General features: G+C 46.1%; 1 protein-coding gene across 5 annotated transcripts in view; it reads right to left on the bottom strand.

The window, feature by feature from the left end:
• LOC118157500 (paired box protein Pax-2) overlaps positions 1–13,421 on the bottom strand; it is a 70,542-nt gene that overhangs the window by 37,010 nt on the left and 20,111 nt on the right. For all 5 annotated transcript variants that reach the window (XM_035311858.1, XM_035311856.1, XM_035311857.1 and 2 more), the window contains exon 4: positions 1,209–1,294. In XM_035311858.1, the coding sequence (XP_035167749.1) occupies positions 1,209–1,294 (86 nt within the window). The remainder of the gene's footprint in view (positions 1–1,208; positions 1,295–13,421) is intronic.

Genomic DNA, 13,421 nt, shown 5'->3' with positions numbered 1-13,421 from the left:
TGCTCATCATTCAGCTCATAAAGCACTGATCTGAAGCAGTCAGCACATCCAACAGAAGCTTTCCAGGGTGGAGCAGAACCTGCCAACAGTGTCTGATGTAGACCCCCACTTCCAGTATACCCCAGAGCAATGAGAGACTCCAGCAGCAGCACTCGCAGTCCCTCTCCTGGCTCAGCCAGCGCATTCCCTAGACATTGCACTACTTCTCCAAGAAGGAATAATATCTGCCAACTCCATCTGGTGTGGGCAGTGCTTCCCAGGCCACTGAGCAAGTCCAGATTAAAAGGGCATCCAGGAATGCTCTTCCATCCTGGGCCATTAATTGCATTGTGTTTCTGAACAGAGTTCATGTCCAGGAGTATATCTGCCAGCTCTGTCCCGTATAGGCCAGCACATCCCAGTAAATCCATGTTTAGCAGCTGATTCTCAGTAACCGACAGTATCTCAGACGGTTTCTTAGGCCCCAGACAAGCCATAATATCCCAGAATACTGCATTTTTTTCTCCTGCTCTGAATTGTTACTGGGTAACGCGATGCTAGCAGCAGCAGACATATGCGCCATGCAGCCCACAGAGACACCGGTGAAAAACACCTCATCACACATCTAGCACAGGACCTTTAAACACAGCAGACTAGTAGGCATTTGGTAGCTTTATTACAGCCTCCATCTTCTGCTCACCTCGACAAACCCATTTCCCCTAGCAGAAAATGCATTTTCCCAGTGAAATACACCCATGGGATACCTGACTGCAGAGCTAGAACAACGAAGGGCTCAGTTGTGAGGTGTCGGGAATATCCTACCCTGGGCTGTGTAGTGCTGTCTAAGAAATGGACCAGTTCCAGCAAAGGGAAAGCAGAGAAACAGGGAGAGGGGAGAAAAGCAAGTCAGAGAAAGGAAGAGACAAAAAGTGAAGGCCGGTGCTTAGGTAGGGTAGCAGTAAATAGTTCTCTCTAGGGAGGTGAAGGAGAGAGCGTGAAAGTGAAATGGATGTTGAGGCAGGATCGCTTTGGGCAAATTCCTTTGGGCAAACTCTCTGCAATGCAGCTAGGGCAGCAGAGAACAGGAACCTCTGATTTCTGTTGAGGTTTCTTTCACTCCACCTCCCTTCTCCCTAGCATCTGTTCGTCAGCCTTTTTTCCCTCAGCTGAGCTTATTCTCATTTCCACTTGTCCTGCTGCCACCCCTCGCCTCATGCCAGTCTGCTTACCGATAGTATGTCCTGGTGCAGTCACACCCGTCCCGCTCCCGTCTGGTGTTGGGTGAAAAGGTTGCTGAACTTTGGTTCTGATAATCCTGGAAAAAGAGCAAAACATGTTGAGAACTCAACTCCTCATGCTGCTTCTCAGTGTGTGCGATCCCAGCTGTCAGGACCTGGAGGTCCCACCTGACAACTGGGTGTAGCAGAGTGGCCTCTTATGTCTTTTTGTGGTTGTGACTCTACTGCTTTAACAGTCTCATTCCCAAAGAAATGTCCTTGCTGTACTCTGCCATCTTCTTCCCAAACCTGCAAAACCACGGTGCTCAGCGAGCAAGCTGGGATCCAGCCTCTCCTACGAGTTAGCAACTGCATTATCATTTATGGTCTGATCTGCCAGCGTGCTCATAAGGCAGCCTTTGCAGTTAGTAGAACCACTGCTGAATTAACAAACCGTGTAGATTTCATTTTGTTGTGTACTTCAAAAATGTCTTTCTGGCATAGAACTGAGGGATTTGAACTGATGGAGAGCTTTCCCAAAGCCCTTGCCCTTTATAAAGGAGAGCAGAAGGCATCTGTGGGGAGTGGTGATGGGATGTAGGTTACTAGGAAAAAGAAGCTCCTGACAGCACTGATGTTTATCAGGCAGTGCATGAACACAGCTCGGGAACCCAAAAAGATGTCTTGGTGAATGCCACAGAGCTCATAATGCAGCTCAGAATGAAAACAAACTGAACTGCAGTTGTTGGTGCTCCATTTCTTGTTACATGAAATCTTTCACCTCTAGGTCAGTGGTTTAAATCCATCTGAGGTCCGTGGTGAGAGAAAATCACTAGCACCTAATACTTGGCTGAGGGGACCCTGCCTGCTGGCAGATGCTGGGTGGCTGTGACTCAAGAACAACTGTCCCACCAAGGGACTCAGCAAATAAGCCATGACCTGTGAAGGCTGTGAAGACCAAATTCATTTCCCAGCTTAAAACAAGCCTCTCCAATTAGGACGAAGGCTGCAGATGCTCTTTAGGCTTAGTTTCTAGAACTGTCAGCCCTGCATTGTGTTAGCGTTAACCTCTCCCCAAAAATCTCTCCAAGAAATGAAAGCAAATGTATTCTCCCTGCTCACCCAAGCACTTCTCTTAAAAATTCGTTCTAAAGAAAGAGTTGGCAACACTTCAAAGAGCAAATGTACAGTTGGTGGGCAGTATGTCATGGAGAAAGGTAGGCAGAGACTGTGAGGGGATATTTTTGAAAAAGCTTTGCAGAGTGAAGCCTTTGTAGGAAAAGAAATGTATTTCAGAGCATAACACCTCGGCTCGTTAGGAAACTCAGATAGATGGTGAAACCCAGGCAGCTGCTGGAATGGCAGAGGATGCCTGGAACTTAGCTGAGACAGGTAGTGTCAAGGTTCTGGCTGGGGATGGAGATCCGTCCAGTTCCTCACCCCATATAGCTCAGTGGTGCCTAGCCCATAGCTGCTGAGCACCCGGACAAAAGGGATCTGAGGGCCTCTGGGCCAAGGGGCCAGATTCTGAGACCATGCAGGTATGCACTAGCTGAGGAGCTGATCTGAGAAGTCTGTGCTAGGGCAAATAATATAACTTTCTCTTCTTTTCTACTTTTTCTTTTTTCTTTTCTTTCCTCTCCATTCCCCCTAAAGCCCCCTGAAGTGCCACTCTGGTTGTGTGAGTTTATTGATTTCCCCCGGCCCAGAGAAACAGAAAGAGGGGATGGGGTGCAGGCAAAGGGATGGAAATAGAAAGCTATAAATTATTTGTGACAGGAAAGCAATAGTGCCAGAGTGCTGAGCACAAGTCCCGTGTCACTATTAGATTCCTTTTAGCCTGATGACACTGTAAAAGAGGTTAAGTGTCTGATGGAATCGTACACCTTGGGGGCAGGGGCAGTCCAGGAGCAGAACAAGCCACAGAGAGCGGGTATATCAATTCTCCAGGCCAATAATATTCCCCTCATTGATCGCAACACAAAGTTCAAAAATCTCATTATAGCCAGGCAGACCTGGAACTTTTTAAAAATCAATGGAGTGATATAATGTATGTATACTTTGTATAAATGTATCTATCCATCCATCCATCCATCCATCTCCCTCAAGTCTGCCTAAGGGTGTCTAAGTTACCGTACACGTCACAGTATGTGATGTTCTGTTGTAGTGCAGCATAGTGAATGGATTGGAAGATTTCCCCTGCAGCCTCAGCTGACATATTATAAAACGTCCTATTAGCACTGCGATGACATCAGACAGGCCCATTCATACTGAGATATGACATCAGATTCGCCATTCGTAGTGGGAGGTGGCATCAGGCAGTTCAACTTCTATGGAAGGATTGGGAAGGGCAGTGAGGCTGTGCTGAATCATGCTGCATGGGAATTTCCAAGTTTCCAAAAGACATTTGGAGTAGAAACAGCCTGTGAAACCATGGTGGTATAAAATTACTGTTGATAATGATTCAAAAATCCAGGCAGGGTTGAAGAGGAAGATTCCGTTTCCTTCCCCAGTCAGTTCTTGGGCCCTCAGCTGAGAATGCCAGTTAATGCCCATTGCAGCTGTGTGTGCTGAGATGTGTCCAGTAGGAATTGGAGTGAGACTCACCAGCTCGTTTCACCAAGTAGCTGACAGCTGGTAATGATTTTCGGTCACTACCAACCAGGGCCAGCTGCAGCTAGTCACCCTGAGGTGAAGGGCTTTGCTGGAAACATAACCCTCTCAAGAATAGAACTGGTTTAGTGTCAAGAGAAAGTGGGAGCAGTGAGCAAAGGGGAGTGTTCCTGGTTTTGCAGCCTGCAGTGGCTTGGTTCAACCCATTCCTGGCATCGAATGGCTGAACCTAACGAGGTCTGGGGTAGGAGATGTTTCCTATGGCTAAAAGAAGAGGCAGGTCATGAAGAGGCTTTCCCCAGCAGCACTCCTGTGCCACACAATCACAACCTAACTCCGGTATTGTAAGGAAAGAAGAGAATTTTCAGACCCTAACTTGAAGTACAGGATCCGGCAGTGCATCACCCTGGGTCACTTCATTTAGGGACAGTGATAAACAGCAGCGTCCCCAGGCATTGCTGCTGTCACTTTGACAGGCTTCGAGTGAGTCTTGTACGCGAGACCACCTAATGAAACAGCAGATGAAAGATGAACAAAGCTGACCTGATCCTGTAGCAACAGATGCAGCATAATAATGCAGTCTTTAAACTTCAGGATGGCTGAAAGCTCACCCTGACTGGAGGCTGAAACATGCACTAAGCCAGCACTGCTGCCCAAACCTAGGAATACTGCATTACTGCTCTGTAAGAGGGAGCAGAACCTTGATCGCCTCTTGCTGCTTTTAATGGCTCGTTCTTGCCTCTAGACACTGCAGAAAGACATGCCTTTTTATTTTTTATTTTTTTTGCAGAACACTTCCTCAGCTCAAATCTTGGCATACCAGCCAGCAGTGCTGATTTCTTGAAGTAAATGCCAATGTTTTCGAAGGTATTTCTTTTCTCCAAAAGAAATTGTCACTTTGGACTAATTTCATCCCTGCTCTAATTCCATCACAGTCAGTGACTCCAATAACAGCATTTGTGTTTAATTAGGGGCATAAACTGGTACTTATTGTAGATTCCCATTTTTCATTTTCCAGTGGGAGATTTTTGCACAAGTTGTCTATTTTCAGTTTCAGAGAATATACACAGCTTTAATGCCGAACCTTCTGAAGTTTCAGCAACAGGACATTTATAGATCTCTGATGGCAGTAAAGCAACCGAACTTCATTTCACAATCAGAATTTAATACGTGATATTATCTTAAGTAATGGCATATAATGTCATTACAGTACATGGTATCATACCGTGAATTATAAATCCATTCCTTGATTTCATGAGTTACTGTGGTTGCCTGGTAGTAACTCTTTCTAGAGTTAATACTTCAGACAGCTCCATCTGAAACCAACTGCCTGTTTCCAAATGAGCTGACTTCCTTAAACGTTCTGTATTAGATTGGGAATCTCCTGTGTTTGACTTCTGTTTTCTTATTTGGGGCAGTTTTAATGCAATTCCTTTTGCTGATTCTGAATGCAGACAGACAGGCAAAAGTCAGCTCATGTAATATGACAACTGCAACAAACTAGAATCAATTTTGGTCAAGGACATAGAAAAAAAAATATTAAAAGATAAAATTAACTGAGATACAATCCTTTCTGAGAAGCCCAACTTTCTCTCTTTGTAAACAAGCAAGAGAAAAATCTCTCCTAAACCTGTCCAGGAATTATTTGCTAAAGGAATGACAGATCATAAGAAACATCCCTCACTTCTCTGACATTTCTATCCAGGCTGTCTTGTAGACTGACATACTCTGTGGTTACTCTACTCTTACTATTGCTGGAAGAGTCTTTAGACAGTATTGCAAAGGCAAAACTCAAACTAGGGCAGATCAGAGGGAGATGAGGTAGGTCTGAGCCATCTGGAGGTCCCGATCTAGCAGTTATTTTAATTCTGGAAGAACCAAGTGAAGTGCACTAAGAAAGAATGCTATGTCCTGCTGCATGGCCTGTTGTCCTCTCTTTGATGACATTTCTCTGTCATGGATTATTTCTCAGAGTGGAAGGCCACACTCAGTGGAGCACCGAACTCCTCGTAATTGTTTTGGAGTATCCATACTTTAAATGCTTCATATTAGAAGCACATTACAAGACCCCAGGGTGTGCATTACTGGGCAATTAAAGCAGCTCTTGGAAGGCTAACGCTGCTAAGCTTCAGCCTTGCTCTCTGCAGTGTGTCCAAGGGCGGCTGCGATGGCCAAGGAGCAGGCGCCCCGCGGTGCCTCGTTGCTTCATTAGCACGGCCAGGCCTGCGGCGCAGAGCCACGGCAGCCTGCGGGGCCTTGGTGCGGGGCTGGTGGCACGGCCAGGCCTCCTCTGCCTCACAGCCCTTCCTACAAAGGGCTAGGGAGCGCCCCGGTGATGCTGGCATCACAGTGTGCCTGGGGAAAAGATGGGAAGAGGCAGCTCTGGGTTCCTCAGTGACAGTATCCTGCCTGCGGGTGGGTGCTGTGCAGCCATAAAGAGCCCCGGGCACGGCTTTGGTTCAAACGGGAGATGGTCTTAATGTTTCTGTGCGTGGGTCTAGGCAGGGCTGAAGTCACAGCTGAGAAAAAGAACAAGGGAGGAAAGTCCTGCTTGCATAAACAAAGTTCAGGCTTCATAGCATGGTGAGGAAAAGCAACTGAGGGGTTTGGGCGGTGAAGGAAGGGAAATAAAGTCTGACAGTAGCGGCCTAATCCGACTTAAGGGAAGGGCTTCGGTTCCTTGCATTGTCATGGACCTCTCATCAGGACTTCGGACAAATGGTATTTCTCTCTGTGCTCCGTTTCCTGCCTGAAGTGTGAAGATAGGAGCACTGCCTTGCCACCTGGGGCACGGTGAGGACAGCTGGAAGGAGGAGTGAAGGGCTCAGACTCAGTAATAACAGGGGCCAAGTAAGTGCTTCAGCGAGCTGTAGCACGGCGTTGGCTTCATTCCCCCGCTTGAAGCAGAAGTGACATGTACCCTGCTGACAGTGGCTGCATGTGAAGGGAAGGGAGCTAGGCAAAGGCAACAGGAGCTGTGTTTCAGCTACGCTGACTTCAGTGCTCGTGTTTGAGTTTGCAGCAGCAGTTGGGAAGATGAGAGCCCCAAAAGCAGTAACGTAATTTCCACTAGGGCTGGGGGGGGGGGGGGGGGGGGGGGCAGTAGCTTCTCCTACTGCTCTCAAAATCTACTGCAACACTTGCAGCCCTCAGAACGACAGCTGACGTTGGCAGGAGCAGCAGACTAAGCTTCCTTGCTAGCTGGCCCAAGGCTCTGGCACTCTCTGCCAAGAGAGCAGAATGCCTTCAAACCTTGCCATATTCAGGGGCCACGAGCAATATTCACACATTCAAAGTCTCTTCTGTCATGAAAATTGCAATTCCTTCTCTCTACCTTTTGGAAGGGAAGAGAGAAGAGTGCTGATCATGTACTATAGTGGGATATAAGCACAGGTGTGATAGATCAATTAGATTGATTACACAGATAATCCTAAGAGGTGGCTGAACAGTGGATAATCCATTTTCCTGAAGCTTCCAGATAGACGGAAGGGAGAAATGGAGATGCCTCGCATCTCTTGAAACACAATCCCTGCCCTCCTTGAGAAGATTTCGCTCCTTATCTGCTGTTAATCTGTGTAGCTCCATCATCTTCACTGGAGCTACCCTGGCATCATGCCTGAAGAGGAGGGGACATAAGTGCCACTGTTCCAGGTGAGCCTACTCACACCAAAGTACTGGAGAAAACCCAATCCTGCCCTTTTCTCACCCTGCAAAGACCATTTCTTGGCTGCACTCTGAGGAGAGACAGAATTCACAGCAGCAGTTTTACTGTCTGAAGGGCTTAGAGAGGAGCTAGGATTTTTTTGTTGTTTTAAATCAGTGACCCGTGATGACACCATACGGTTTTATTTCATTTAATTTGAGCAGAGCATTAACGTTCAGCTTCTAGCAGATCTCTGCCCATTCCAGTACTGCTGCGCTGCACTGTACAAGTCGAGACGTAAGGAAGAGGGGTGGAAGGGAAGAAAGGTGAGGCCAAAGATGCCTCCTGGGGGCAGGGAGACCTGCCAGGCAGGGCACTGGCCTGCCTGTGAGCAGTGCCACCCAGCTTCGTGCCACTGGTACAGACGGGTTTGACAGCTCCACGCCTGTAGGCTGCCTACCCCGACCTCCCAGAATAAATTGCTGCCCTAGGCTTTGAGAACATTTTCCCAGTCACCCAAGAGGCTTTGTGTTAGCCCTTCGCACGGGGGTGCAGAGCCCAGCTGGGAGGCTGAAGGCACACTCGGGGAGCTGCTGTGTGCAGAGCTGTGGCTGCATGGCCGTCGGGACCCCGGCTGGCTGGCTTACAGATGGCTAAAGTCTATCTACATGAGCTGCAGTCAGGCAGTGACTGCAGCATGGAAATGTCCTCAGGCAGGTGTTTCTACTTTTATTACACTCAGTTCACGTTTGGAAGGCTTTCTTTGCAGTCAGGAAACCCAGAAATGTGTTACAGTCCAAACATCTAAAAGATGTCATTCGCTTTACAAAATATTGGAAACAAATTGGGTGTAGATGCTTGACATCCCAGATTTAAGGCGAATTAAGGAAATCTTAAAGGACAAACAGGGTTCTGCTGGTTTTGTCTGTAGAAACACAAGGCTGGGAGGAACCACCAGGCTCACCAAGTCCAAATTCTGGTGCCACAGGCAACTATGGAGCAGATATTCAACTCAGAGCAAGCACAAGAGAATCCATCCCAGAAGCTACAAAGCTATCAGTCTCCCTCAACAAACTGACAGCCTCTGCAACTAAAGACCAAAAGCTTCAAAAACTACAAGAAGCCACAGGAGGGGAGCGGGAGAAAAGCATTGCCAGTGGCCACATCCCCTTCACTAGCAGGAGATCTGTTCAGTGAAAAGACAAAAATCTTTCAGCTCTTAATAACTGCTCCTTTTCTAAGTGAGTCCATCAGTGCCCCTACGCTGCAGTGACTGCAGGTTGAAGTAATGTTTCCTGTCACCTACACACCAGCCAGCTTGGGTCCTGCTAGCAGCATGGCCACACCAGCACGGCCCTGGCGAAGGGGACAGCCCCGCGAGCTGCCAGCACGCCGGTGACTGCCGCGCAGCACGCGCCGGAGCTGTCGCAACAGCGGCTGTGCCAGCAGGTGAGTTAAGGAGACCTACAGAAACACATGGGCTTGCCAAGGTTAAATATCTTAATCTGGAGCATGGGAAGTTTTAATTGAAAGCTTTGCTTTGAGCCCATTTCCAGTTATTAAAATTCAGGAGTCTGTGCCGAATTCCTTGTGGACGTTCATTTTGATTAACAGAAGATGTGTGTACTAGAAAAGAGGCTTGGTCAGGGAGGCAGCTGATAGCTGTAGATAACATTCTCAACTCTCTTGCAAGTTATGCCATACGTAGTATTTTATATAAAACGTCAGATCTTGAAGATAAGCAACTACGTGCAAATTTCAGCCTTCATTTAAAACCAAGGTATTTCTGGCTTTCACGACTGTAGAGAGCAGGTGGAATTGGGACCTGGCTGTCTCCCAAAGGGCCAGAACCAGAGGCAAAGAAAAAAAAAACAAATGCATTCTTATTTACAGTCTTGTGAATTTTATGGCAATCTCTCAGTTTTTGAGGCTATTCACTCAGGACTTTTTTACTCCGGGGCTCAGGAGTGTTTTATCTCTGTGTTAGCAGTGTGTTATCTCCGCATCCTGCAGAACGCTCCCCTGCGGTTTGCTTGTGAGAACTTCAGCCTATCAGAATGGAAAAATTATTCTTTCCCTTTAAAATTACTTTTTAAAGGTGAATGAGAAGTTATGCCAAAAAAATAAGAAGTAGGATAATATATTTAGATTTTAACCAGAATAGCAGGTTCCAGCTACACTGCATGTAGGTGTAGGATTGTATTAAAGTCCTGATTCAAAATTAAAATCAGATGGAAAATTTAGGAATTTCCACAAAGCTCCTGAATCTTCCCCTTTCTGTCCTAGTCCTTATTGCTCTCCTTATTCTTTACACCTCTCTTTCGCACGTTGCCCAAAGCAGCCAGCCCCAGGCAAGTGCTCCAGGGAGTGGCACAGCCCCCCAGCATAAAGCAGAAACCCACCTCCAGAGCCAGCAGGCTGCTTTTCCTAGCTTCCTCTAATGAAAGGAAAGATCTGTAGCCAGTCTGCTTGGCCAATGTAAGTCACTGACAAGTCTGAACTTCAGACAATATGAGCTCTGTGTTTGTTTCTGTATCTGTGTTGTTTGTGGCCTGAGAGCACTGGCATTTGTCTCTTAGTTTGTTGTAATTTATCATACAGCGGTGTGCGTACTTGTTTATCTTTGCCTACAGGTCTGTATTTATAACTGTGGCTATACGTAGTTAAACATTTGGGTCACATATTGTAGTCAGACCCCATGAAGAATTAATAAACATTTATTCAACCATTACAGTTTTTAACAGAGCTTAATGGGCAGATAGGCTGCTCAGATCTGCGGTTGTAGCCATCACTAGCTAGCTATATTGATCTTGTTGTACAGCACCAAGCACAGTTATTGCAAGCAGTAAGTCATAACCGTCTAAACTCATCTGTAACAAGGCTATAATACCCATTACGTAATACCTCATACGTATCAACACGGATATATCATTTATGTTGCCCCTTGCTACGTTATGAGGCCCGTACCTATGTCTACATTTGCCTATCTGTATAAGTTTGGGAGTACCGATCTGTTTTACTCCTAATTGCATGCCTGGCATCCATCTGACCAAGTGCAGAGCTATGGATTTTGGTGGGCCCTGAGCAAGCTGTTACTCAGATCCCATTCCAAAATGATCGCGATGGCTGGCAGAGAATTCACTGCACTCCTGGGTCCCGTTTCCCTACCCCTGGTATAAATACAGTCTCTGTCCATAGGAGGTAGCAGTCTAAGGGTTTACCTACAAATGGCTATGCAAAATAACTAATTTGAATTAACGGAAAGTGCGAAATTAAAATGGTCTAGTTAAACTGCATTACACCTCTGACTCCCTTGTTTAGAATTAAGGCTGCTTTAATTTAGTTTAGCTTAATTCACTTTGGAAATAAAGTAAACTAAATTCAATTTGGGACACTCAGATTTTGAATGAGCATCCAAACAATGTCTTAATGGTTTTAACCAATGCACTTTCTAAGTTAATTCAGATTAATTTCGTTGTTTGTCCATGTGTAAGCAAGCCTGTTGCCTATTCCCAGTCAATGAAACCATCTCAGCTGCGACGCCTTCAGCAATTCCAAATTGACAAACAGCCTCCCAAGAGCCACGCTGTTTAAGTGATCCTCCCACACATGCAGGTGCTTTCTCATCCCCACCTCCTCGTGCTGGCAGCTCTTCTCCTGGTGCCTGAGCTCCAGGGAGCTGATCTCTGGGCTCTACAACTTGCTGACCCAGGGCTTGGTGCACCGAGCCAGGTGCTAGCTGGTGCAAGCCGAGAGGAGATTCACAGATCGTTCAGCCCTGTCTGAAGACGTGAGTTTTAAATATTTAAGTATTCAAACTTCACGAGTTTTTGCAAAGGAGCATTGTATTGTTTGGAGCTCAGGCAAACTGCAAGATATTCTTTTGGGAAGTCACAATATTCTAAAGAACATCTACTGATTTTTATCCAGTTACATTATTTTCAAGCATGATCCTCTTAAGCTGCACTAACTACCTGTTCATCTAGAATTGATTTCATGGTTTCATCCAGCTTTGCGTAGGGATGAGATAGGATGCAATCAGGACTTACAGATAGAGACATACAGAGGAGCACAGACAATAGTATTTACAAAACTGTACTACTTTTCATTTTTTTCTAGAATATTTTGTGGTCAAAGAAGACCAGAGGTAGCTCATGGTAGTCCAAAGATCTTATCTTGCTCTTTTTTTAAAGGGCAGTTGCAAAACCAACGGTGAACAAAGCAATCTGAGAATTAATACAGAAGCATCTTTCGTGCACAAATCTTAATCTTTGAAAGTATAATTATGGGAATTTCAAACTTCTTATTACCTTGCCTAAATTTCAACCACACTGTATATTTGGTTGAAACACAGCTTAGGAGGAAAACATAGGCAATTGTTATTTTTGTCACAATGCAAAAAAACACTTGAAAAACTGCATTTTGATAAAATCTCAACTCACATAAAGGACCTGACCTAAATCTTTGGTAAGAAGCCAACCAGAAAAACAAACGAACAAAACAAACAACAACAAACAAACAAACAGAAAAGCCCACCTAGATATCCAAGCCATCGAGTACTCTTCTGTTCTGTGATTAGCTAGGTTTTTGTCTGCTTGTTTCGTTATGGAGCTAGTGCTAATGACTAGATGTTGGTTTGTGGATACTACAGGCTCGGAGATTTGGTATAAAAACAGAACAGTTTGACTGAAACAGTTACCAGTCTGATATAAAGAGACAGGCCCATATATTAATTAATATAATTGTGCAGAATGTATCTGAGTGCATCTGGGCATCCATTTCGATGCAACTAGCTAAAAAGAGGCCGTGGTAAGTAAAAGCTAGATTTGTGGCAGACATCAGTTTGCATGACTCTCTTGGTGTAGACGTCTAATATTTGTGTGCATATATTATATAAATATATATATATGCACAGAGGATGCTCCAGGCTACCTTGCTGTACCCGAGCATGTGTGCCTGTCCGCATGTTCATCTGCATGTGTGTCCGTCTGCAGGTATGTTTCTACTTCTGAGTAATCTGGCTGCAGCGCTCTCTGAATAGCAATGAGCTCAGTAAAAGCATGTATACATTTGTGTCTGGCTGTGCATCTGTCTGCATGTGGATGTGCTTGGGTGGTGTCTGCGGGCACAGCTATTTTGTGGGGCTGTACCGAGGCGCTATGGGAGTCCCTCTGGTGAGATGGATGCCGCCTTGCGTTTGGTGCCTGTGAGCTTGTGTTCCCTTACAAGATAGCATCCTTCAGCAGCAAAACCACAGCCTGGGTGTTGGGAGACCTGGATCCTAGCCCAGCCTGCAGTCCGTGGGCTCTGTGACTGAGCAGGCTCTTAATTTGCTCCGTGCCTCAGTTTCCCCTCCCCTCTTTTTTTGTTTCTCCCCCGACAAAGGCTGTGGGTATGGACCCCCACCTACTGCGGGGGACATGCAGCCCATTTGGGATGGGGCCCTGGCCCTGGGGGGCTGTCGGGTGCTGCAGCACTGCTGCGTGCTGGCAGGCTGGCTCCTGGTGGCTTTGTGAGAGTTTCTCCCCCGTGCATGTGCAGAGCAGGGGGAGGTGGAAAGGAAGGAGTTATTAAATGCCAAGCGGATATGCAATAAATCCCATTGATTTTACAAACTCCAACTTGTCTTCAATCTCTTTCCATTCCTTATCCTGGGGGCATTGCAACAAAACCCTATTTTAAATACCTTTTCTTCCCCTTCCCCCACTTCCCCTCCTCCCACTCCCCAAAAAAGTGTCAATATTTTATTTGGATTTTTAACTTCGCTCCATAACAGTTGTTTGACCTCCTGACTCATGCGAGTCACATAAATTCTGGGACTTTATTCAGGAGCCATGTTCCTGCTATTGAATAAGCAATTTGGGAGGGTGAATTAATGACTTGTGCTGTTGCTGGAAAGTCCCTGAAGAAATATTAAAATTGCTTGCAGACTGAATCAATACTCACTGAACACCCAGCATGAGGACCTG

The sequence above is a fragment of the Oxyura jamaicensis genome, assembly GCF_011077185.1.
Source record: "Oxyura jamaicensis isolate SHBP4307 breed ruddy duck chromosome 6 unlocalized genomic scaffold, BPBGC_Ojam_1.0 oxy6_random_OJ106526, whole genome shotgun sequence".
NCBI classification, from domain to species: Eukaryota; Metazoa; Chordata; class Aves; order Anseriformes; family Anatidae; genus Oxyura; species Oxyura jamaicensis.
Note: the sequence above shows the minus strand (reverse complement) of the source record. Positions and strands in the feature narration are given on the sequence as shown.